At 39.7% G+C, this 24,456-nt stretch overlaps 1 protein-coding gene across 13 annotated transcripts in view; it reads right to left on the reverse strand.

The window, feature by feature from the left end:
- Positions 1 to 24,456, reverse strand: part of LOC131427270 (spectrin beta chain, non-erythrocytic 5) — a 335,003-nt gene that overhangs the window by 70,594 nt on the left and 239,953 nt on the right. For all 13 annotated transcript variants that reach the window (XM_058590298.1, XM_058590299.1, XM_058590300.1 and 10 more), the window contains 2 exons: positions 15,113 to 15,285; positions 7,849 to 8,016 (listed from right to left, as the gene is read on the reverse strand). In XM_058590298.1, coding sequence (XP_058446281.1) covers positions 7,849 to 8,016; positions 15,113 to 15,232 — 288 coding nt within the window. In that variant the 5' untranslated portion in view covers positions 15,233 to 15,285. The remainder of the gene's footprint in view (positions 1 to 7,848; positions 8,017 to 15,112; positions 15,286 to 24,456) is intronic.

The raw sequence follows: 24,456 nt of genomic DNA on the forward strand, positions 1-24,456 counted from the left end.
CGTTGATTTCACTACCAAGAACTTCGAAAAAAAAACACAATATTAATATTAAACTTCCATGTATCGTGAATAAAAGCAGCAACAATAAACTACTCGTAACGGGGTTTAAGTACCACCCGTTTCTATGCGAAAACAGATTCTTTTTCGGATTTTACTAGAAGGTAAGCAGAAACATCGAACCCCTCGAAGCGATAACAATCAGCAATAAATATTAGAACAGCAGGTGATTATCAGAGTTCTGTTGAACACTCGGTATGCAAATCTACGGCAAAAACAGTAAAGCCTCAAATTTCAAACAGTAGCCAATTTACCGGTCGAATATAGCATGAGCTCGTCCACTTCATTCGATCCTTCAAATCACAGTTATTCGATTACCCAGTCATAACCTATCTAGGACAAAACAGACAAACAACTTTTATGCAAAACAACTTGAAACCCGGTGAAACGTGATCACAACGTCCATTTTGCAGGAGTTTCGTTTGCACACAATCGGCAGCCTGCGGAACGATGATAAGTTGGTTCGGCGACTGAAATCCAAGGAATTCCAGGTTCGACTCCATTCGGGGGACAAAGCGGGCACATTAGGTTAAAACTACGTCCAAGTTCCATCAGCGTTGGGAAGTCTGTAGATGATGACTTCAGAGGACGTTGTGAAATGATCGACACATTTAAGCAATCACATCAATTTATTGTAGATGTATGATAGGTTTTGAATTGAAATTCTATTGTCCAACGCGTACTGAATTCCAATTGCGTTCGAATACCTCATCCTCTGGCCTCGTTCAACGGCGTTTAGGGCGGTTGCGTCTTGTAAGAGGGAATCAAATTGGCAAACGGATTGAATTGTGCTACAAAGTTTTCTTGGACATCACGAAGTATTTCGATAATTAATTCTTTGGAAACACAAAAGAAAGCCCGCTTCATGGAATTATCGCTCCACGCCCGATCTGGTTACAAATAAATTATTCAAAACCCAGTGCCTGACCTATATCCAATATATCGACTGCGGCGTTGACTGAATTCGCTCTAGGCAGAGCCGGAACATATGACACCGTTCGGCACCGGCGGTGCGAGGGCGCGCGAGAATTGCTTTGCTGACCGTTGACAATCGATAATACAAATTACACACATGCAGTCAATCCCGTTTACGCTAAAAACATAGGCAGGCCGATCGGATTGCAAATGCGGCACAGGCGCAACGGACAGTGGACAGCATAGCAGCAAATAAAAAAAAACAAATAAACAACAACACACCGAACTAGTGATTGTCCGATTGTGTATCGATTTGTAGCTGACGGTCACGCAAATGAACCGATTCAATTTTAATGTATGCGCTATGAAGTTCTCAGATGGTTGATTTGTTGTCACTGTAGAAGGATTTTGAATTTTTGTAAAAAAAATGAAATAATATCTTCAGACATCTTTTCAATGAGATCATCTGAATCCAAAGTATAATTTTAAGGTATTTTTAATTAGAAAAATATACAAACACAAATCATTATTATCGCGCATTCGGTGCATCCGCATGGGCGTGTGAACTTCATTAAATTAATTTGTGAACAGGAAAATAAAATTTAGATTGAATTATTGTCAATGATCATGTTACAGTTTTTGCACGGGTTCGTAGCAATTCCCCACGATGCTAAAACCGAATGTGACCACTCAGTAGAGTGAAACTTCGTCAAAATGAAGGTAGTTTACCGTATCTCAGAGAATTTTGATTTGAAGCCGAGTATAAATAAACGATAAATAAATCCGTATATAACGGGTGTTTTTATAGGAGGTTTGTTTTTTTCTTCAATAGGGATTACTCTATTGTCTGAAAGTTGTTTTGACAGTGTAAACTGACACCTCTACTCAGTATTGTTTGGCAAATAATCATGAATAAGTTAACTCCAGAAAAACGCTTTCAAATCGTGGGAATTAATTTTCAGAATCAGTGTTCAATTAAAACTATTTATAGCGCAAAACTCTCTTCAGTGACGAGGCGCATTTTTAGTTGAATGGATACGTCAACAAGCACAATTACCGTATTTGGAGCAAAGATAATTCACACGCCGTATTGGGCCATTTATCAAGTTCGAAGATCAAATAACTAAGTTTCACAGAAGGCCTTTCCAAGTACTATTTCAATATCCTGGATTTAACAGGCATAAATACCAAGGTTTGGTAAAAGCAAACGTCAGGATTTTTTAATCAGCACTTAGCAAAATAACGTGGTGCCAATTTTATATATAAATTGCTGGTATGTTCAGTGTTAGGTCTCCTTCTTCGGAGCAGAAACTGATCAGAACATCAATAATCAGCCCTCAAGTAAACATGCACCGCGTTGAATTTGTGTATAATTTTACGTGCGCAAGTTCATTTTGAACTTGTACTCGTGGTTGCACCCATGTTTGCTACAAACCTAAACATCGTGCCAGTAGTTGTAAACAAGTGTTTGAGCTTAAGTTTGAACATATGTTTAAACATCGAGTTTGCGCACGAGGCACTACTCTAGGGTTAGCTTTAGATGTGTTTTGCTTCTCACATATGCTTAAAATATGTTAGACGTCATTTTCTGAAAATTGTATAGCGATACAATATGGTTGTTCTGTTACATCCAAGCAACGGTTTCAAATTAGCACGGCAAGCCCAAATAAACATTTGTAGGCATTTTGATAGGTTCTATTGACGAAATTTGCTACTTGACAACAAGAAGAAATGAACGATGATTAAAAACCCTGTTTCAAATCACCTAGCGGTGTAATTCATATTACTCATATTCTTTAAAATACCTTTCTCTAGTGAAACAAAAAAGTTTATTCGGATAACAGCCAGAGATGCCAGATCATTTTTTCTTAAATTTGTGATCAAGCCAAAAACCTGTCTGTGCAAAATCTGTGCACGTTTCCCGTACCATAATAAAGACTGTCCCAGAAAGTACGGACGCAACCAAAAACCGCTGCCATTTCGAAATGATTCAGAATCTGTCAATTTTTATGGCTGCGTTCTGTTGTTTACACTCTTCTCTAACCACTTGTGCAGTTGTTCATTCGTTTTCATTAGTTTGTTTCGAAATGCGTGAACTTTCAGCAGAACAACGTCGAAAAATTGTGTACAAATGGTGCACAGAACGCGGACTGTCACTGAGAAAGATAGCGAAAATGGAAGGAGTAAGTGAAAAAGCCGTGCGAAATGCAATCAGGAAGTTCGGAGGGGATAACACCTTTGAGGATAAACCGAAAACGGGTCGAAAAAAAGGTCCTGCTAACCCTCAGTTGGATAAACGTATACTGAAGGCGTTCGAACAAAAGAAGGAGGTTTCAGTTCGGGATGTGGCCAAAAAAGTGGGCACTTCGAAGTCAAATGTTCTTCGTGCTAAAGAACGTTTGAATCTTCGAACCTCTAAGAAGCAGAAACAATTAAAACGTAGTCCGAAATAAGAAGCATCGATCAGACCGAGGGTTCGAAAGCTGTACAATACGATTCTTGAGGGAAATTTGAACTGCATAATCATGGACGACGAAACCTACGTGAAACTCGATTACAAATCCTTGACGGGACCACAATATTATACGGCGCGAGAAGGGCAAGTGTTAAACCAGTCCGAGACATCGATTGAAGTCGAAAAATTTGGTAAGAAAGCTATGGTCTGGCAAGCAATTTGTAGCTGCGGTAAGATTTCGAAACCCTTCATCACCACTGCTTCAATGAACAGCGAAATATACCTCAAGGAATATTTACAAAAACGACTTCTACCCATGATTCGAAGCCACAAGGATCCTGTTGTTTTCTGGCCAGACCTTGCTTCTTGTCACTACTTGAAATCAACGGTAGAATGGTATACTACCAAAAATGTCACTTTCGTCTCAAAAGACATGAAACCACCAAATTGCCCACAACTTCGACCAATTGAGGAATTTTGGGCATTAACGAAGGCACATCTAGGGAAACATTTCTCGGCAGCCGACACCATTCAACAGTTAAAAAAAGATTGGAAAAAAGTGTCAAAACTTGTCGCCAATCTGTACGGAATTTGATGAAGAACGTTCGCAAGAAGGAGCGCCAGCTAGTCTACAATGACTAAGTAGCAAATGTTGAAAATAATATTCCGTTGTTGTAGTCATATATTATCTGTATATCGAATAAAATTTGAATATCTAACACTTGTGAATTATTTACAGCGAAATCAAAGTGCGTCCATACTTTCTGGGACAGTCTTTAGCCGAGCAGAACCATTTTGGTAAGCAAAAAAAAGGTCTCACTATTTCCAACCGCTCCGTACTTTTTGGTGCTAAACTGTGAACGATTTTCAAAAATCTGTGAAAATCTTTGATCGATTTCAGAATCTGCAAAAATCTGTGATCATTTTCAGAAATCTGTGAAAATCTGTGCAGAAAGTTGAAAATCTGTGAAACACAGATAAATTTGTGAATCTGGCATCCCTGGTAACAGCACTAAGACCAATAAATTACTTCTTCTTGGGACGTTTATTTATACGCGGCTTTCACCTTCAATGGTCTTCCACTGAGGTAACAACAATAAATTAAACATTTTAGAAACTAGGTTTGAAGAGTCCCTAGATTAGGATTTGAGTCTTCATTCACATAATTGGTCAAAGTTTTCAACGTTCATAGCCCTGCTCATTCCGCAGTTTCCGATAATTTTGGAACCGAATCCCGGTTACCGATATAGACGAACTCGGTTCGTAAGACCAACAACTGGCATGACCTACAAATTAGAACAGTTTTGAGCTTCCTGCAACGTGGTTCCTAATGACAGTGTGAAATCTGAAAGACTCATTACCCAATAATTAAATAACCGAAAGTCGGAACCGAAAAAAATTAGCACTTCTGAAGACCTTTCACTGGAATCTGAGTATATGCAAATTGGCGGTGCAAAAACCGTCAAAACTGTTCCAATTTGCATGCCAGGTTAGTTAGTGACCGATCAAACTGACTTCAATCCGCGAATTCTAGTTCTGGAGGTACCGGAAACAATGGTCAAAATTTTCAGTAGAAGAAACTCACCTCGATATCAAGGCTTGACCGATTTCCACACACTTAGACTCAAACTAATGGTCTTCTGATCGCAAAAAACACTACTGAACTTTATCTGGATCCGTCTTTCGGTGTTCAAAATTTCACACTGTCAAAAAAAACAACTTGAAAAAAAACTTTCCACATAAAAACAATGCATTTCTTCAGAAATTCGCATAACTTCGGAAAACTACATAGCCTCGAAGATCCGCGATAAAAAAGTCGTGTGACTTCGGGAATCCGCATAAAAAACGCGTAACTTCGAAGACATCCGATGGAAAAATGGATTTGCTTCGGAAATCCGCGTTAAAAACACGAATAGCTTAAAAAATTCGCATGTAAAAACCGCGCAACCTCGGAAATCCGCGTTAAAAATATCCCGTTGCATAGGAAATCCGTTTCAAAAAACGTATAATTTCGGGAATTCGCATAAAAAACCGCGTAATTTCGAAAATCAGTGTTAAAAAATCCCGCTAATTCGGAAATCAGTGTAAAACCCGTTACTTTGGAAATCCGCGGAAAAAATCGTGTAATTTCAGGAATTCAGAAGAAAAATCTGTTTATTTGTTTATTTAGAGCAGGGAAAAGCCCGATGGAGTTAGTTTCTGTCAAACTTGCTCTCCAACAGGCATAAAACCTCCTCATCTTTAGCATCAACAGATTACAATCATCCAAATGATACATTTCACTTAAACATAGCATTTCTAAACTAACTAAAACTAAAACTAATTAGATAGTGACCCTAGGAACAATTTCTTGATAACGTCTCGTGATAGATTAAAGTCGAATGAATTGGAACAGTGGTTGAATATTCGGCACATGCTGGCAAAAGGCTCGTTATACCCAAAATTAGTTCTAGCATAGGGGGTCTTAAGAAAAGAATAGTTTCTAAGATTACGGCGATGGATATCTATTTGTAAAAGCTGTAAGAGCTCGGAGCAGTCTATTCTTGATTGGAGGAAATCAGCCACAAAAGTAGCCTTGCCGACGTCGCGACGGACAGATAACAAATCGAGGTCAATCCGTTTGCATCTGGCATGGTAACTTGGGAGGTTCCAAGGGTTTCTCCAAGGAAGTCGACACAGAGCAAATCAAACAAATTTCCGTTGAATTGCTTCAATGCGTAAATCAATCCCAATCACATTTAAAAACAAAACATAAAAAACCGCGAACCTTTTTGAAATTCGCATAAAAACGCGTAACTTCGAGAAGATTTGCGTTGAAAAAATAGTTTTGCTTCAGAAATCATCGTCAAAAACATGCATTACCTCAGAAAATTGCATGTAAAACCGCGCAACTTCGGAAATCCGCGTTAAAAAAATCGCACTGCTTCGGAAATCCGCCTCAAAATTATTTCAGAAATTCTTTTGAAAAACGGTGTAACTTCAGGAATCCGCGTAACTTCGAAGATCCACGACAAAAAATTCGCCTTGCTTCGGAAATCCACGTAAAAACATGCTAAACTTCAGAAAATGTCATGAATTCACCGTAACTTCAGAAATCCGGTTTAAAAAAATCGCATTACTTCGGAATTCCATTAAAAAAAAATGCATCACTTCAGAAATTCGAATTAAAACCGCGTAACTTCGAAAATCCGCGCAACATTGGAGATCCGTGATAAAAAAAAACTCGCTTTATTTCGGAGATCCGCATCAAAAACACGTGAAACTTCAGAAATTTGCATAAAAAACTTTGCGTAACTTCGAAGATTGGTGTGTAAAAAATCAAGATGCTTTGGAAATCCGTTCCAAAAAATGTGTTTTTTTTTTTGTTTCTATTATAGAGGCTTTAGCATTAATGTCATTCACCTCTTCGGGACAGAAAAACTTTCTGACCCTATGTGCGGGGTTGGGAATCGAACCCAGGCGGGCTGCGTGAAAGGTATCGACTTACCCATCACGCTATACCCGTCCCCAAAAATGTGTTTCTTTTCTTCGCTTAACTTTGGAAATTCGTGTGAAATTATGCGTAACTTTGGAAATCCCCGTCAAAACGTGTGAAAAAAAAACGCGTTTACTTATCATACATCTGACACCTAATTTACCGAGTTTTTTTTTACTAACGCTAGATGAGTTTAATATTCTCAGTAGCCGGCTATCCAGAGCAATTAAATCTCTTTGGCTCGAGGCAAGTAAGGACAATATAGTGGAAATAACAAAACATGACGTCTGTTTGTCTACTGACCCTTGAAACGATTTATTGTTTAATTGTTTTACTCTTTCCGATCTAATAATCATAATTTTTTCGATCTAATCGCTGATGTTGTTACCTACACTGGCCACTGAAAAGAGCGGAAAACCCATCGAGACGAACTCAACTCAACAAGTGACTGATCATCATCTGTTCAATTACGATATAATTTATTACCTATTATAAAGATGGGCATCAGTTCGTTCGTTCGTTCGTTCAGTAAAGGCATAAACGGTACTGAGCTCCGCTATTTTTAAACTGGTCATGAGTTACGGATTCAAGTGGGTGCCAGGTGAGAAAACCCCAAATGAACAACGATGGTCGGGAAAGTGAAATTGGTCAAGCGATTAGTAAGGTTGTGAAATAGGTTGTGATGCTGGGAAAGGTTTTGTAATGTTGAAGTGAAAAAAATAAAAACAAAAATAAGATTCATCTTCACGTGGCATAATTTCAATTTATGAATACCCGGGCGCCCTAGCCGTCCACAGTCAGTTGACAATAGTGCAATGAATGACACTATGGTGTCTTTGTCTTTTCTCTACAACAACAACAACGCGATTGAACAAATTAGCTCCAGCCATTTGGAGTCGAGCGGCCGACAGTAAATCTATAAAATAAGCAACCAACCTTCACTTACCTTTGTGTGCAGGAAAGCCAAACTCTTGTTCACGTTCTCGATCTTGTGGACGCGCATCCGGCCGTTGTTGGGTTTGCCGAGCTTTTCCCCCGAAATGATCTCGAGCAGCTTCAGCAGTTTGATTCCATCGGCCAGATCGGTGAACAGGTCGTCGACCTCCATTTTGGCCTGGTGATTTTATGTATTCGGGACGACGACGACGACGACAACGATGACGACGACAACCGTGCGGGGGCGCGGACGACATGGAATAATAAAAAAGAATGATTTAGTTTTCGTTACAACATTTATGGTCCTAATGCGACTGATCGATTGTTCGCCGGTGGAATTCGGTGATGTTTATTCAAATTTAAAACCTGCGACACAGCGATTGTGCATTGCTGCGACATAATTGATTAATGATCGGACTCGGAGCCAACCAGGTATCAAATTTTGACCTGCTCCTCTGTCTATAAAAACATAATCTCAGCAGCTCCCCTTCCCGAGCTGAATTCCTGATCTCAGCAACAAACTTGACACTAATACCTTCGGTGATCTATAATATGCATAACAAGTGCCCTCGGAGGGTCACGTGCCTACCAGGGCCAGACCAACGGGCACCTCTAGTTAGCTGTTGTCTGCTGACGAAATAATTTATTGGCTGACTGAAACTATGCCGGTTTATAAGCGACTCTGCAGGAACCCTCGGCAGGGGAGAATAAGATCGAAGTGAAACTTTTCGGAATCGGTGAAGCTTGCGTGAACCCAACACCAAACCATCCTCGCTGACCACCGCCGAACGGGGGGCAAACGAGCAAACGGAACAAGATGAACCAAAGTATCTAACAGAAAACCAAAAAAAAAACAATACAATGCACAGTTTCCTCGCCGCTTGAGGGACCTGCAGGGATCCATCCATTTTTCACGTTTATTTACCGCCGTAAATCATGGGACGCGCGCGCGTGTGCATGGTATTTGTGTGTTTTTCTGAAGCCAACAAAAAGAGCATCGACGAGCAAGAACTAATACGAAAGGACCGTTCGTTGTTTTTCACTTCATCTGCTCCCAGCCCAAATCTTTTGTTCGTCGTAGGCCAGGTGGGACTTCAACCCGAAGAACTACGGTAGAAGTAAGTTTTCCGATCTCCATCTATCTTTTCCCTTCGGTCTGTATATGTAGTGTGAAAATATTAGCATAAAATCTGCGCTCATGATAAATGAGTTCTGCCGGCCACCTGCAGATGAAGAACGGAAAACAGGAAGGGAGACCCCAATATAAGTCACCGCCAAAAGAGTGAATTTCAAAACAAACGTGGCACGGGGCGTTGCGTTGAGGATAGTATGCATAAAGGAAACAAACAGGTTCTGTTTTTGCTGTCATAATTTTTTCGATTTAATGGTTTGTGCTGACGATTTGGGAATTATTCACGATTTGGTTGAAATGTGCTGTAGATAAATTGAACCCAGTAGGACTTCGTAAACTGTTACGTACATACTGTTTGACCACTAGACAGGTATATTTGGGAGAAAAAAAACTCTTTACTCCACAAAATATTCTTCTTACAATCTAATTATTACGTGCGTGTGCAACTTTAAATAACTTTAAACCAATTTCCCAGACGCTATCAAAAATTTTCCTTCTTCTACACGAACAGAATTTCGATTCGACTTACCTCACCTAACAGCTATAGGCCTGGGGTGTCCTTTGCTGTATCAAGCATACGTCTCCACATAACTCGGTCAATGGCTGCTCGTCGCCAGCCACTCAAGGCACGGATGCTTCTGAGATCACCCTCCACTTGATCGATTCACCTTGCTCGCTGCGCTCCTCTTCTTCTTGTACCAGTCGGATTAGATTCAAGAACCATTTTCACTGAGCTGTCGTCCGACATCCTTATGACATGCCCAGCCCATCGTAGACGTCCGATTTTAGATGTCCGTACGATAGGTGGTTCTACTAGCAGCTGTTGCAATTCGTGATTCATACGCCGTCTCCATCGTCGCCGTCCTTTATTTCGAAAACACACGCGTTGGTCCTCTGCCAACATAGTCCAGGTCTCGTGGCCATAGAGAACAAACGGTCTAATAAGCGTTTTGTAGATGGTCAATTTCGTGCGGTGGCGTATTTTTTCTCGATCGGAGGGTTTTTCTAAGTCCAAAGTACGCACGATTCCCTACCAAAATACGTTTCTGTATTTCTCTGCTGGTGTCATTGTCGGCGGTCACCAGTGAGCCCAAATACACAAACTCGTTAACCACCTCGATATCGTCACCGTCTATCAATATTCGTAGTGGGAGGCGTAGTGTTTCTTCTCTAGAGCCTCTTCCTCTCATGTATTTTGTTTTCGGCGCATTTATGACCAGTCCGATACGCCTAGCTTCAGTTTTCAGTCCGATGTAGGTTTCCGTCATCTTCAAAAGGTTACGTGTTATAATATCAATATCGTCAGCGAAGCCAAAAAGTTGCACGGACTTTCGGAAGATCGTGCCACTCGTTTCGATCCTCGCTCTTCGAATCACACCTTCCAAGGCAATATTGAACAAGATACAAGAGAGTCCATCACCTTGTCGTAACCCTCTCCGAGATTCGAAGGGACTCGAGAGCGTCCCAGATACTCGGACGTAGCACATCACTCTATCCTTCGTTGCTTTGACCAATCGCGTCAGTTTATCCGGGAAACCGTATTCGTGCATGATCTGCCATAGCTGTTCTCGATCGATTGTGTCGTATGCCGCTTTGAAGTCAATGAATAGGTGATGCGTGGGTACGTTGTATTCACGACACTTCTGGAGTACTTGTCTTATCGCGAATATATGATCCGTAGTGGTGCGGGCTCTAGTAAATCCCGCTTGGTACGGCCCTACGAATTCCTTAGCTATTGGTGATAGACGACGGCAAAGGATTTGGGAGAGTACCTTGTAGGCGGCGTTCAGCAATGTGATTGCGCGGTAATTGCAACAGTCTAGCTTATCGCCCTTTTTGTAGACGGGACATACCACTCTATCCATCCATTCCTGCGGTAGAATCTCCTTCTCCCAAATCCTAGAAATCATCCAGTGCAGCGCTCTAGCCAGTGCCTCTCCTCCATGTTTGAGCAGCTCGCCTGGCAACTGGTCATTGCCCTTTGTTGTTCCTCAGCTTGCCGATCTCCTCACTTATCTCCGACAGATCAGGGACTGGGAATCTGTCGTCGGCTGAGCGTGCACCCAGATTGATTCCTTTACCGTTCTCTGTATTTTGTGCTTCGCCATTCAGATGCTCGTCATAGTACTGCTTCCAACTGTCGATCACCTCACGTTCGTTCGTGAGAAGGTTACCACTGGTATCTCTGCACATTTCGGCCTGCGGCGTGTAGCCTCTACGTGAGCGGTTCACCTTCTCATAGAACCTCCGTGTGTCATTTGCGCGGTACTGCTGTTCCATCGCTTCGCGATCTTGGTCTTCCTGGTGGCGCTTTTTCTTCCGGAAAACCGTGTTCTGTTTGTTCCGCGCCTGTCTGTATCGTTCCTCGTTCGCTCTAGTGCGGTGTTGTAGCATCCTCGCCCTTGCTGCATTCTTCTCTTCGACCAACTACTGACATTCGCCGTCAAACCAGTCATTTCCTCGATTCGATCTCCTCGTACCTAGTACGGTTGCAGCAGTGTTACTCACGGCGGACCTTATGTTCCTCCAGCCGTCTTCAAGAGTCGCCGCGCCAAGCTGCTCTTCCGTTGGTAGCACTAACTCCAGTTGTTGCGCGTATTCCTCTGCAGTACGAATGCTACGTAGCTGCTCGAGATTGAGTCCCGGCGTTCCTGTGCGACGAGTATTGTGCACCGTCGATAATTTTGAGCGCATACAAACCGCGACAAGGTAGTGGTCAGAATCAATGTTGGCACTGCGGTAAGTGCGGACATTGATGACGTTGGAGAAGAATCGCCCGTCGATGAGAACGTGGTCGATTTCATTTTCCGTATGTTGATCAGGTGATGTCCAGGTGGCTTTGCGGATATCTTTGCGGGGGAAGAAGGTGCTTCGAACTACCACAGCTGTCGTAGGTTCGTTCCAGCTGCGCGTAGAATGCTTCCTTCTCCTCATCGGGTCTCGTCTCATGTGGGCAGTGCACGTTGATGATGCTGTAATTGAAGAAACGGTCCTTGATCTTCAATACGCATATTCTATCACTGATTGGCTGCCACCCAATCACGCGCTGGCGCATCTTGCCCAACACTACAAATCCCGTTCCTAGAACGTTGGTTGTGCCACAGCTTTGGTAGAAGGTAGCCGCTCGATGCCCACTTTTCCACACCTTCTGTCCCGTCCATCAAGGTTCCTGCAGTGCTACGATATCGATGCCGCGGATTTGAAGCTCATCATGCAGCATTCGGTCGTATCCTGGGAAGCCAAGCGATTTGCAGTTCCATGTGCCAAGCTTCCAATCGTAGTCCTTATTTCGTCGCGTAGGTCTTTGCCGATTATTCCGAGTCGTATGTGTATCCTGGTTATTCGTAACAAGTGTTTTCCGGGCGGCTTGTTAGGCCTGCACCAACCTCCTGTCTCGCCGGAGGGCCATCGTGTCAGCAATGTTCAGAGTCCCACACTGACACAAGGACGGTAATCAGCCGCATTGTCCCATTTTGTACAAAAATCAACACATTTTATTCAGACTTCATGCTTTTTTCCAAAAATGTTCTTAAGTGCAGCTTTCACACCAAATTCGATTATTGTTGGGGTTTTCAAGGTTGCCAGAAATACCATCAGTCATTTTCAAAGCCAAATACTTAAAAATTAAATTTAAAGTCTTACAATTAAAATAAAAATAGTTATTTTCCTAACTAAGCCTAAGTATTTTGTAACGTTATCTGTAAAATCGGTCCTTCTTAACACTCATTCAAACTAGGAGTGTATTCTAGAGATGGGTAAACCCGTTCATTTCGAAGAATCGCTCAAAACTTAATAGTTCTACCGAAAGATGATAAATCGACCGTACAGGTATTGTACCATAATTATGTCTCCAAAAAAATTATTTTTCAGATTCGACTTAATTTTTTTTGATCGACGTTTCGTGCATTTCTAAGACAAATCAAAAAACTTCATAACTTTGAAAATTTGCATTAGAAAAATTCGCATAAAAAGAGACTTGGCTTTAACTTACATGATTTCGATTCTTGTTCATTGCGGAACATGATTACAGAACGTAGTAATAGCATTATAATAGACTAGCATAGGAACTTCAGTCTCAACGAAATTCCGCTCCTGGCGTGTCTTCCTAAATTGTACACATCCAGTTAGTACCAATACCGGATTCTCTGAAGAGCCTTACCCAGATTGTGACAGTAAGCAGCTAATTGATAAGAGATCTTTTAAAATTTAGTGATTTGGCAAGCGAATTACAGCTGCGGATTAACAAAGGGACTTTGCGCTTCAATTGAATTTTTAAATTACTAGGATACTGAATCAAACTGAGGGTAGATTTGGCTATCTGCTATTACGGTCTCAATACACTACTGGAATCATGCCAACAGGGTGCATTGCAGTGAAAAGGACCGTAGTAGGAAGGGTACCCTCGCATATCCGGAACAACATTCGCACGATTCCTGTTTTCTAAAAGCCTCACATCAGATACAAGCAATTCTAATAATTTTAGAATTCTTTGAATTGATAATAATTTTGTTTTTTTTCATCTTTAACTTCAAGATCATTAGCCTCTTTGAGCCAGAAAAACTTTCTGACTCTATGTGCGGGGTTGGGAATCGAACCCAGGTGGGCTGCGTGAAAGACTTCGACTATACCCGCCCCCCAAAATATTTTTTGTTTATTGCTTACTGAAGACTGTTTAAAACATTTAATTTATAACATTGCTGCAACCCTCCTATTCCTTCCATGGTACAACATGTTTACATTCTAATTACATTACGGCTCTTAAGGTCTGAGGACGGAGGGCCACGTGTTGAGTTTTAAATCGACCACGTGGCTCGCTCAATTCCCTTTGCGCATCGTATTTCTCTTGTACTCTCTCGTATATGAGCATACTGTACCGGGTTGTCAGCATACATTTTATTATTTTGATGAGAAGTTTTATCACATTAATCTATCGTATGTGTTGGACATTACATGGATTCCAATGAACAATGAAAAAATATTCAACTTTCACAAAGATTGAATGTCTGTGTGTTTGGCAGCCTTGTCGAGCCAATTTTATTTCTCTCTCCTTTTTCAGAATGCTTTCAGGAAACCAAAGCGAAATAAAATGGTGGATGCATTGAAACTGACTTTGTTTCACAGAAAAATACAAGACTTTATTTTTATCGCGATAACATATATGTTTCTATGTACTAATCGCATCTAAACTAAATTATCTAGACTTTGTCACGGTAGATTTATGATACAAGCCTTCAAAGCCGAGATATTCGATGAACAAGTAGAGGTATGCATTTCCGAGCGTTCCAATTTTCGGCATTTCTTAGGTCAGAAAAAAAACAACACGACCGCTAAACTCAATGAATCATTCTCAAAATTTCACAGAATATTTTCAACTGAATTTTGAAGACCTTGTCAGGTGGGTTTTTCTATATTCTGCACCGTTTCCAAGAAAATTTAATTTGAAACGGGAAATTTTTTGTTTCTTCTATTATTTTGGAGTCCGAAATCTAACGTGGACAGGCTTTATCACATCACAATGAAAGACGAAACGTACATTTATGTAGTCATCAAGCAGATCCTCGGAGTGTTTCGTCGGCAAATCCCGGCACTTGGTGGGGCAATCGATCTGTGAGTGGGGTAAACTCAGCAAGTAAATTGTACATAATCGACGGCTAAATATATGAAAAGGAATAACTCAATAAGCGCCTGGCCCCCTGCCTCTGGTTCCACGAAAGTGACACTCTGTTTTGGTTGGATTTGGCATCGTGCCATTACATTCGTATTTTTTTGCCATCAAACCCGACAGAAATTTGTCAAATATGAAAATTCAAGGCGATTTTGAATGGCAAATTCAAGAAAATTGGAAAGGTCTTCTAAACCATAAAGGATCTGAAGAAAGGCTGGATGAAAATGTGTATGAAAGATGGCGCAAGTGATGCACAGAATTTGATTGCTGAACCAACCAACTTCGCAAAAACTCAGCTAATATGTTTTTTTTGCTTCACGAGAGTTTCAAAAATATCCAACTAAAAATGAATTTTTTGTGATAAAATGTCTGTTGCATTTTTTCGAGTACAGTCCTTAATTTTGAATCACATGAATACTGACCGGGCGAACAACTATTACCGAAAAAGTAAACAAAAATACAACATCCGAAACTCACCTTGACTAGGAACGAGTTCATCCATTTCGTGAACGTTTTCTTCTGGATGTGCAGCCGTTCCTCTTGCAGCGTCTTGATCCGCTCATTCTCGAACTTGTAGATGCCCTCGCGTTGCGTCATGTTGGAGCGTTGCTGTACCTGGGTCGCATACCCACCGGGCTCATACTGTGAACCTGTTGAAAAGGAAAAGAAAGAGACAGAGCATTAATGAATAAATCTGGTAAGAATGGGTAACAGTTTGTTTTTTTTTCGTTTTAATATTTTCGTCTTTCATCTCCCGCGTGCAGGCTTTCCGTATTTACCAGCTATGAGTCAAGAAAAAGGCAAAATCTCGGCTACCGATGGCAGCGCTGCGGTGGCTGCTAAAACAAGTGATGATCACACTCTGTTTGAACTCATCCAAGGTTCGCAGAAATTAGATAAGACTTTGCGATAGCGACCGAGACCCGATCGGGTTGAAGTTTTAAATACAACACAAAAACCATTGACTATCAGTTGAGTCAAAAATAAATAGGAAGGATTAAATTCATGTCACATGTCACATGAAATCTTCGAACCAAGTGTAACCAGTGATTAGATCAAAATATGTATTACAAACTTCCAGAGAATTTCAGCTCCGTCGAGTTAGCGGCCGGAGTTCGGGACTTTCGGGGCCACACACACACACACAACTGACAGCATGCGGTGCGACCGCGCACTAAGCCAATATAATTATCGCCAAAGTGTGGAGCCACTTTGGCCGGTCTGCAGAGCAAACAGCCTTGTTTGTTGTTTGTCCCGCGTGGTTGGCGTGAAAAGTAGATTTCATATGAAAAGTATGACTAAAACAGTTTTGCAACTCAAACAGATCGCACCCGTAGGGAACGATTAAACGAATGTGTAGGCCCGCCGGGGGTTAAAATTCAGAGGGGCTTTGCTACACAAAATACATAAAATGTGTTTCTTATCTAGACTGTATCCGTTTCTGAAGATACACTCGTGAACAACTAAATGATATTGGTAATATTTTTTCCAGAACATCCGCCCTTACCTTAGCACTTATTTTATTGGGTGCTTACAGGGTGCGTCAGAAAAAATGTCCGAATTTGTGATATTTCCTTCCAACTACTCCAAGCAACATTTTCAAGTTCAATTATCTTAGAGAGCATGTAAAGGAAGTGACAATACCTTATTCGTTATGTTAGGAACATCTCCACAAAAACTGAAAAGTTGACCATTTCACATACTTTATATTGAATTCGACATGTCGTCTGCTCATATGGTGTGACACTGATAGTAAATATTTCAAATTAAAGAAGACTTTTCGGTCAAAACGATTACAAATAGATGAAAGTTTAGTCCTTGAAACTCTGAAGATGAAGGTACAACTTTCGAAACGTTGGCCGTTAACGCAAAATAAATATTTTGACCAAAAAGACATCTTTGATTCAAACAACACAAACTGGTCGTAATCGTTTTGAAATATAAGCAAATATCTCTTTAAAACAAACAGCAGATGTCATTTCATCCACTCTGAACCTTCTTCATCAAGCCCTATAAAAAAATTTATTCTATTTATGAAATATTCACAATATTTCCAAGATGACGGTAGAAGCTAAAACACGTATTTCCATAGCAGTCTTTTGAAATTTCACTGCTATGTGCGCAGTTTCACGAACTTCGGAGTCTTCACATTAATGGCGTTTTCGTTTTTAATTTCACTACACCGGTGCAGTGCTACACTGAGGCATGAATAAACGAACAAAAATGACGAAAACATAAACAGTAACCATTGACAACAATAAACGATTCCATTGCACAGAGCTACACCAAACTTTTGATGAGTGCTACACCAGTGGTGTCGGCGCAGAAAAGGTGTAGTAGTGTAGATGCAGTGCAATTGGTAAAAACGAACGGTTTAGGTGCAGCTTCCGCTACACCGGTGTAGTGCAATTTAAAAACGAAAACGACATAAGTTAAGATGTTTCAAAGACGTGAGCTTCAATTGTAAATTTGACTGCATTACTCAGTGCAACTTTTGAAGGAAAAACAGTCGTAGCAAGCGCACACGACGAACGCAAAAAATGCACGATTCTAAAAACAGCTGTTAGGGCATATTCAGAAGTGTTCTAGTTCTAGATGCATAATTTATGTCAGTTTTAAAATTTAAATCTAGAAATTATAACAAAATAAACTGGCAGCCCCAGCTGCGTTTTATCTGTGTTTCAAATATAGGAAAAATAGAACGGCAATGTATACCAGTTTTAAATTTGACAGTAGAACTGGTCGAATAAATAAAACTAAAACGGATTGCTGGAGATACGTTTGTTTCAGTTTCATTTACATTATAGACCACCCATATGAATCTTGCAGCTGCTGACTGGTATACACTGCCGTTCTATTTTTTATATATTTGAAACACAGATAAAACGCTGCTGGGGCTGCCAGTTTATTTTGTTATAATTTCTAGATTTAAATTTTAAAACTGACATAAATTATGCATCTAGAACTAGAACACTTCTGAATATGCCCTAAAAGCTTTATTTGGCTTATTCATAAAAAAATTTAGACTTTTACCGTATAATGTGACGATGCTAAGAAAATAAAATAAAAATCGTTACTGATGTCCGAAGAAGATGTCACGTGTGCCAACAGTCGTTCCTGTACTGTACTGTACATTCGCACAGTATTTCAAATTATTAATTCATAAGATTGTTATATGATAGGTGGATAGGAGCAAAAAGGGAAAACAATTTTAAGGCATAATAGACCCTTCAATTATTTTTTTTTTCCGGATCAGACTTTCCGTCCCGGAACTACAGATTGGGGAGTGTTGAAATCAATTCCACGGGTGTGATTTTAAATGCAACGATGTTAAAGAGAACATATTCTTGAAAACTAGTAAGTAAATACATCTAGTTTAAACATTTTCGATAAATAAACTTGCTTCAACAATACCGGCCCCAGAAGCCCCTGAAATAGAAGTCTCTCGAGACTCGAAAATGAAAGTAACGTATATTTCTCAAAAACGGTTGAACCTATTTTCACAATCTTAGATTCTACTGCATCATCTTATCAGGTGTACAACTTTGCTTCCGCCGTTTGTTTTTCCAAAATTAAAAGCTTTATTGCGAAAAAGTGCTTACACATGTATTATTCAAAGTATTGTCCGTCAGCGTCTAGCGACAATTTCCTTCCATCTTTCCGGCAATTTTCGGATCCCGGCTCGAGAAAAGGAGTCCTCTTTTGACGCTATCCATGAAGCAATCCATTTTTTCCAACTCTTCGAAGGATTGAAAATGTTGATCTACCAGGCCGTGTGCCATCGAACGGAATAGGTGGAAGTCAGAAGGGGCGACATCTGGGGAATACGGCGGGTGGGGCAAGATTTCCCATTTCAGCGTTTCCAGGTACTTTTTGACCACTTTTGCGACGTGAGGCCGAGCATTGTCGTGTTGAAGGATGACTTTGTCATCCTTGTCGCTCTTGATATTGTGACCCCTTTCTTTTAGCGAGACGTTTTGAAATGGCTTGCTGACTTACTCCCAACGATTCGGCAAGCTCTTCTTGGGTTTTTCACGAATCTTCATCAAGAAATGCTTCTAGTTGTTCATCTTTGAAGATTTTTTTCTCTTCCACCACCATGTTTGTCTTCGACATCGAAATCACCATTTTTAAAACGTTGAAACCACTCCCGACACATTCTTTTACTCAGAGCAACAGGAAGTAAGTTTCTGAGAGCATTCGATGCGCTTCAGCTGCATTTTTTCGAATTGTAACAGAAAAGTAAAACTTCCCGCAAATGGCGAGAATTGGGCACATAAACAGACATTTTCGAGCGTGAATAATACGAAAACAAGAACAGCTGTCACTGAAACGGCGATGACAATTCGTTAGGCACTGTACACACTCACTTCAAAGGCATTATCATCTATGTATTTTAACCAGCCCTTAGTCGGTACAGCCACCTATCGGAAAAGGGCGGAAGCAAAGTTGTACACCTGATAGAATCATACCAGTTCCGTTTCAATTTCACGAATATCCAACTTCCGGTTCCGGATATACTGGGTGATGAACACAGGAAAAATCTGGTAATCGAAATAAGGAAAAGAGAAACTTCTGCAGTTGTGGCAATACGAAGTATGATACTGCATGGCATTTTCTTACATGTTTTTCTCAATCTCAACAAGTTCATTCAAACAAAATCAGCTTTTATTAATAGAAAAATGAATGGGATTTGTCTCAGTTTAATACTCGATCCACTAGAGAACCCATAGCCTACTCAGACTAACTAATTCGTTCTTCCCTTTTTACATTTGCATTCCATTGCAAAGATCCGTAGTTGGTCAGGTAAACACTAATACCGTTTTCGTTTATTGATCAGAGCAGCCCGAAAGCTGACCCAGAGTCGCCCAAACAACGTTTGATATGTTTGTTTTAGCAACCTGAGGTCGCTCTAAATCGGACTCCAATCGCGTAGTTTCGCTCTGAAAATTTTCTCGGGTCGCACCACGCATCCAGCCGAGTTTGTTTATTTATTCTTTTTTTCATGAGTTGTTGTTTAGGGCGCGTACCACGTGTTCGTTTTACTCGGAGTCACAGTAGCCCGCGTCTAGGTTCAAAAACGAAAACGGTATAAAGCAAGCATCAACACAACCTGTTTAGAAAGAAAATGTGTGGGCTCGATTGGCGTCACCCGGTGGACGCGTGTTCCCTTACAATGCCATCACCTCCGCGTACATACGACATAAAATATGCAGTTGATGATAAGATTATAACACAATTTATGTGTGCAATGAGATATGAACTGATGGAAAACGCTGACGAATTGTTCCTTGGAACCAATGACAACAAAAGACGCAGACGAATTGAGTTCACCATTACCGTTCTCAGATTGATTTATGAACCTTTGTGACTTTAATAGTATAAACTTCTTCGAAATATCGAAGAAGTTTATACTATTAAAGTCACTAATAAGTTTGCATTTTCGGCGGTTTCATTATACTTTTAAATTAGTTGATATTATCAGCAATGTTTCCATTTAAATTGTTCTTTTCGCGAAACTACCCTTTAAAAAAATGATTTTTTTGTCGAAAAAAACTTTTGCCTCAAACTTTCGGGCAAACAGCTTTTAGTTAAATAGCTTTCGGATGGAAAACAGCCTTCAACGAAACGACCAGCTCCTGATGGTTGTTTTTAATTCGAAAGGAAACAGGCTTCTTAAATTGATTCACCACACTAAAGTTCGTCGAATGATGTTTGTATCCCAATCCATTTGGGCAGTTGGGCTACGATGTCATTTGAATAACTACTTTACAGTTTGTGATCAAATCCAGCAACCGTAAACATTATGGTCGTCAAAGCCATTTCGCCGAAAGGGTTATTTCGTCGAATGACATTTCGCAGAATGGGTCACTTCGCCGAATGCCATTTCGCCGAAAGGGCCATTTCGCCGAATCCTGAAATCGTCTTGAAATCGTAATTAGAATTGATTTAAATTAAAGACAAACGAAAGATGATAGCGTTAACGCCCGTGTTGTTGACCTACCATTGTACTTCTTGAATGAAGATTGATCCTTTTACTCTTTAAGAAAGATTGATTCATGAACCTCAGAACGCAGTTCCCAAGAAAACTTGTTGACTATTAGCTATTAAGCATCAAAGCAATTGCATAGGTGTATCTACCAGGCAAATGTATGTGGTATTTTTCGTTTATTAAGTGAAAATGAAAAAATATCTAATGCGGCAACGCCACACCGTTTTGATTCATGTGTTGTCCGACCTAGCTACCGCTCGTTCGGACCTAACTAAAGCAAAGAAACCTAGCTTTGAGTAGAACGGGCAAACGAGGTGGTTACAGGTCTGTATGCAAGAGGCCGCCGCTTCCGACGGCGGGTCGGCGGCCGACTCAGCTGGCGTCGGCTCGACGGTTTCTTGGCTTCGGTTATGTGGCTGCGCCACATCAGTTATACAGGAGACATAACGTGCAGGAGATATGACCCTTTCGGCGAAATGACCCTTTCGGCGAAATAACCCTTTCGGCGAAATGACCCTTTCGGCGAAACGACTTTCGGCGAAATGGCTTTCGACGATATGACCCGCTCCCCTCACAAGTTTCTATCTCATGCCTCCCTGAGCGTCTCTGATGACATTTGGTCAATAGAACGGCGTCGAATGGGTGCTATCGCCTTCTGCGTTAGTAGCAGAATGAGAGGGTGCGAAATGGCTTGTAGGTTGAAGCCCATCCTAAAGTGCAATATTTATCATAGTATACTGCAACATGTGGTTCTGTTGTTTGTTGCATTATTTGTTATATATTGCATTGAATTATATTACATTGTATTATATATTGTTGTTATTGTGTGCATTCCATTATATTATATTATATTATATTATATAATATTATAAGTATATGTATTGTGTTATATTGTATTATATTACATTATGTTACATTATATTATATTGTGCTATATTATATTATTTTATATTATGTTATATCACAGAAAACAGATAGCCAACAGACATTCATGCGTGCAAAGTCGTGTGCAACGGTGATTTTTAACGGATTTTAACTTGTTTGCTTTCACAGCTTCCTGAAAAAGTTTGTACTAGCTTGGATGTCTGTTCTCTGTAGTATTATATTGTATTATGTTTATTGAATTATATCATAGTATATTGTTTTGTATTGCATCAGGATGTGATATATTATATTATATTGTATTGTATTATATTATATTATATTGTATTATGCTCAATTATATCGACAACGGGAAGGGGCAGGGAGTGCATCAGGGTATCTTACAATAGAATGACTGGATCACGTGGGGGAAGCTTTGTGTTTCTCCCTGAAGGTCTGAAGTGAGTAAGACGCACCCTTCTAACAAACAAACCATCAGGCGGGTTTAAGCTGCTACAGAAACCGTACACGGAACCCCTCGCGACCGTGAAACAACCAAAATATTAATTGTTTTTCTGAATTTGTGTGGTTAAAATTTGGTACGACTAATCGATTGTTGTTTTTTCTAAACTGTCATTTTTGTTTTTCGATCAACAGAAACGATGGTTGAAATAACAAAATTTTTGGTTGAAAGAATGATGCTGTTAATTAGTCAAGACACACACCTTTCAATTTCAATAAAGATTTTAGTTACAACAACCGACCTTGTTTTTGATTCAACAGTTATGTGAGTTGAAAAACAAATCGAACCAAATGCACTGATTTTTATTTTTTGAGCCATTGCAACTTACAGTTTCAACAGATTATATGAATGAATATTAAACATTTTCAATTTAATCACTTTGTTCATACAATTTTATGTACATGACTTGAAGATAACATGATCATCATTCATTAACACGCATTTCACGATGGAGAATCAAGTTGATTTTAAGACAAAAATTTAAACGCATACAATTCACTAGGTTCTAGTTTTGGTTAAACACGTTTTGTTAATGGCAATATCTCTAACGGCTATCAGTTCTGTGCATAGCACTTCTTTATATCAATCGTTTCTTCTTATAACACCAGAGCAGTTAAGGTGTAGATAATTTATCATTACATTAATATTCTGACAACTAGTGTTATGATAAACATTAATTCACTATCATTCAAAAGTTACTCTTCACGAGTTTTACAAACGTATAATAAGCGAATTTCGTTTGCATGAAAATGTTTAAGAAACGCATTTGAATTTCAACTAAAGTAATGGTTGATTTTCCATTGCGATTTTTGTTTTGCTTTGTGCTGTTTTTGACATTAGACAGCATTAAAAACAACATATTTTTCAACTACTTCAATATGTGCAAATCAAATTAAATAGTTAGAAACAATAGGAGATATTAACGATCAAAATTTTATCACTCTCCCAGAGGGCAAGTTTCGAAAATGAGCTTATAGTACAGTAAGACGTATTAATGTAAAAAATTCTCAATCTTGCAAAACACATATTTGAGAAAATTGTTAAATCCATCCAAAATTTTAAAATTCATGGAAATTATTCTCACGTTATTTGAATATTGTCTACAAATTGATTAAATTTTTATTTAAATAATGAACATATACCATTAACTAGAATAAAAAATTTCTGAAATGTTTTGAGAACTATCAGATTATTGTAAGGAATATGTCTGAGAATCGACATCAAAATGAACAGTCCGAACATTGTCAAAAATATTCGTTGAAAATTTCATAAAATACCCAAATTTTTTCTGAGATTCGATTGAAAATTGTCTAAAAATATAAACAGTTCGACAATTAGATGGACGTTGTCTTTAAATTAACAGAAAATTGCTTGGAAATCTCCTGAAAATAAATTGACCAGAAATGTCCTGGAAATTGTCCAGAACTTGCCAAAACACTGCCTTTATATTATCTGAAAATTGCCTATGTTTTGTTTCTGAGAAATGTATAAACAACGTTCAAAAATGAGTTGGTTTTATTCCCGAATTATTTTGAAATTGGATTATCTCAACTCTCAGTCTGACCATAATGCAAGAAAATTCAGCACTTATGTACATCTAATCATTGCTAGTAATCAACATCAGATTGTGCTAAAAAAAACCACTTCAAATTTGTTAAACATAAATTGTTTGATTGGCTCTGCATACGTCAGAATTGATACCACATGCTTAAAAATGTTCTGAACTCCAAATAGTTTTCGTACAGTGCAGTAGCGGAATACGAATTTTTCCACCCGAGAAGTGGCTAAATACGTTAAAACGTCTTATTCTTTCATTGAAAAAGTGAAGAAAGCAGTTGCTTAAATAAAACAAATCTTCGCTGAGGCACAGGGTCTGAGGCGCTGGTCTTACAATCAAGTTGTTCCGTGTGTTCGAGTCCCGATCTGTAAAGGTTCTTAGTGTCACTAGGATCGTAGCATCAGCCATGCGATGGTTCTGTACGCTATGAATCGGCGGCGAAGTCTGCGGAAACAGCAGGTCAAATTCCACAAAAGAAATGTAACGCCAATGCTTTGCTATTTGATTGTGTGATTATGGACGATGAAAGCAGTGTCAAAGCAGCTTCCTGATCTTGAGTGTTGTAATGCGTGGCACGATCAACGACCATTTCAAGGCCAACAAACTGTCGAAGTTCTTTAAAAAGTGTCAGGCTTGGCAGGCTATTTGTAGTTGTGGTTTGAAGAGCAAACCATTTAAAACTACAAGTACGATTAACCGAGTGTCAGAAAAAAACTGCCTCTACCATTTATACAAAAGCATACGAGTTCTGAGTTGTTTTAGCTTGATTTGGCGTCTTGCCACTATGTTAAAGAGGCTCAAGAGTGGTATAACATCAACAATTTTACTGTGAATTTTTCTTTTGACTAGATATTGCTATGCGCATACTCAAAGCTTCCCGAACTGCA

Source organism: Malaya genurostris, chromosome 2 (assembly GCF_030247185.1).
Source record: "Malaya genurostris strain Urasoe2022 chromosome 2, Malgen_1.1, whole genome shotgun sequence".
In the NCBI taxonomy this organism is placed as follows: domain Eukaryota; kingdom Metazoa; phylum Arthropoda; class Insecta; order Diptera; family Culicidae; genus Malaya; species Malaya genurostris.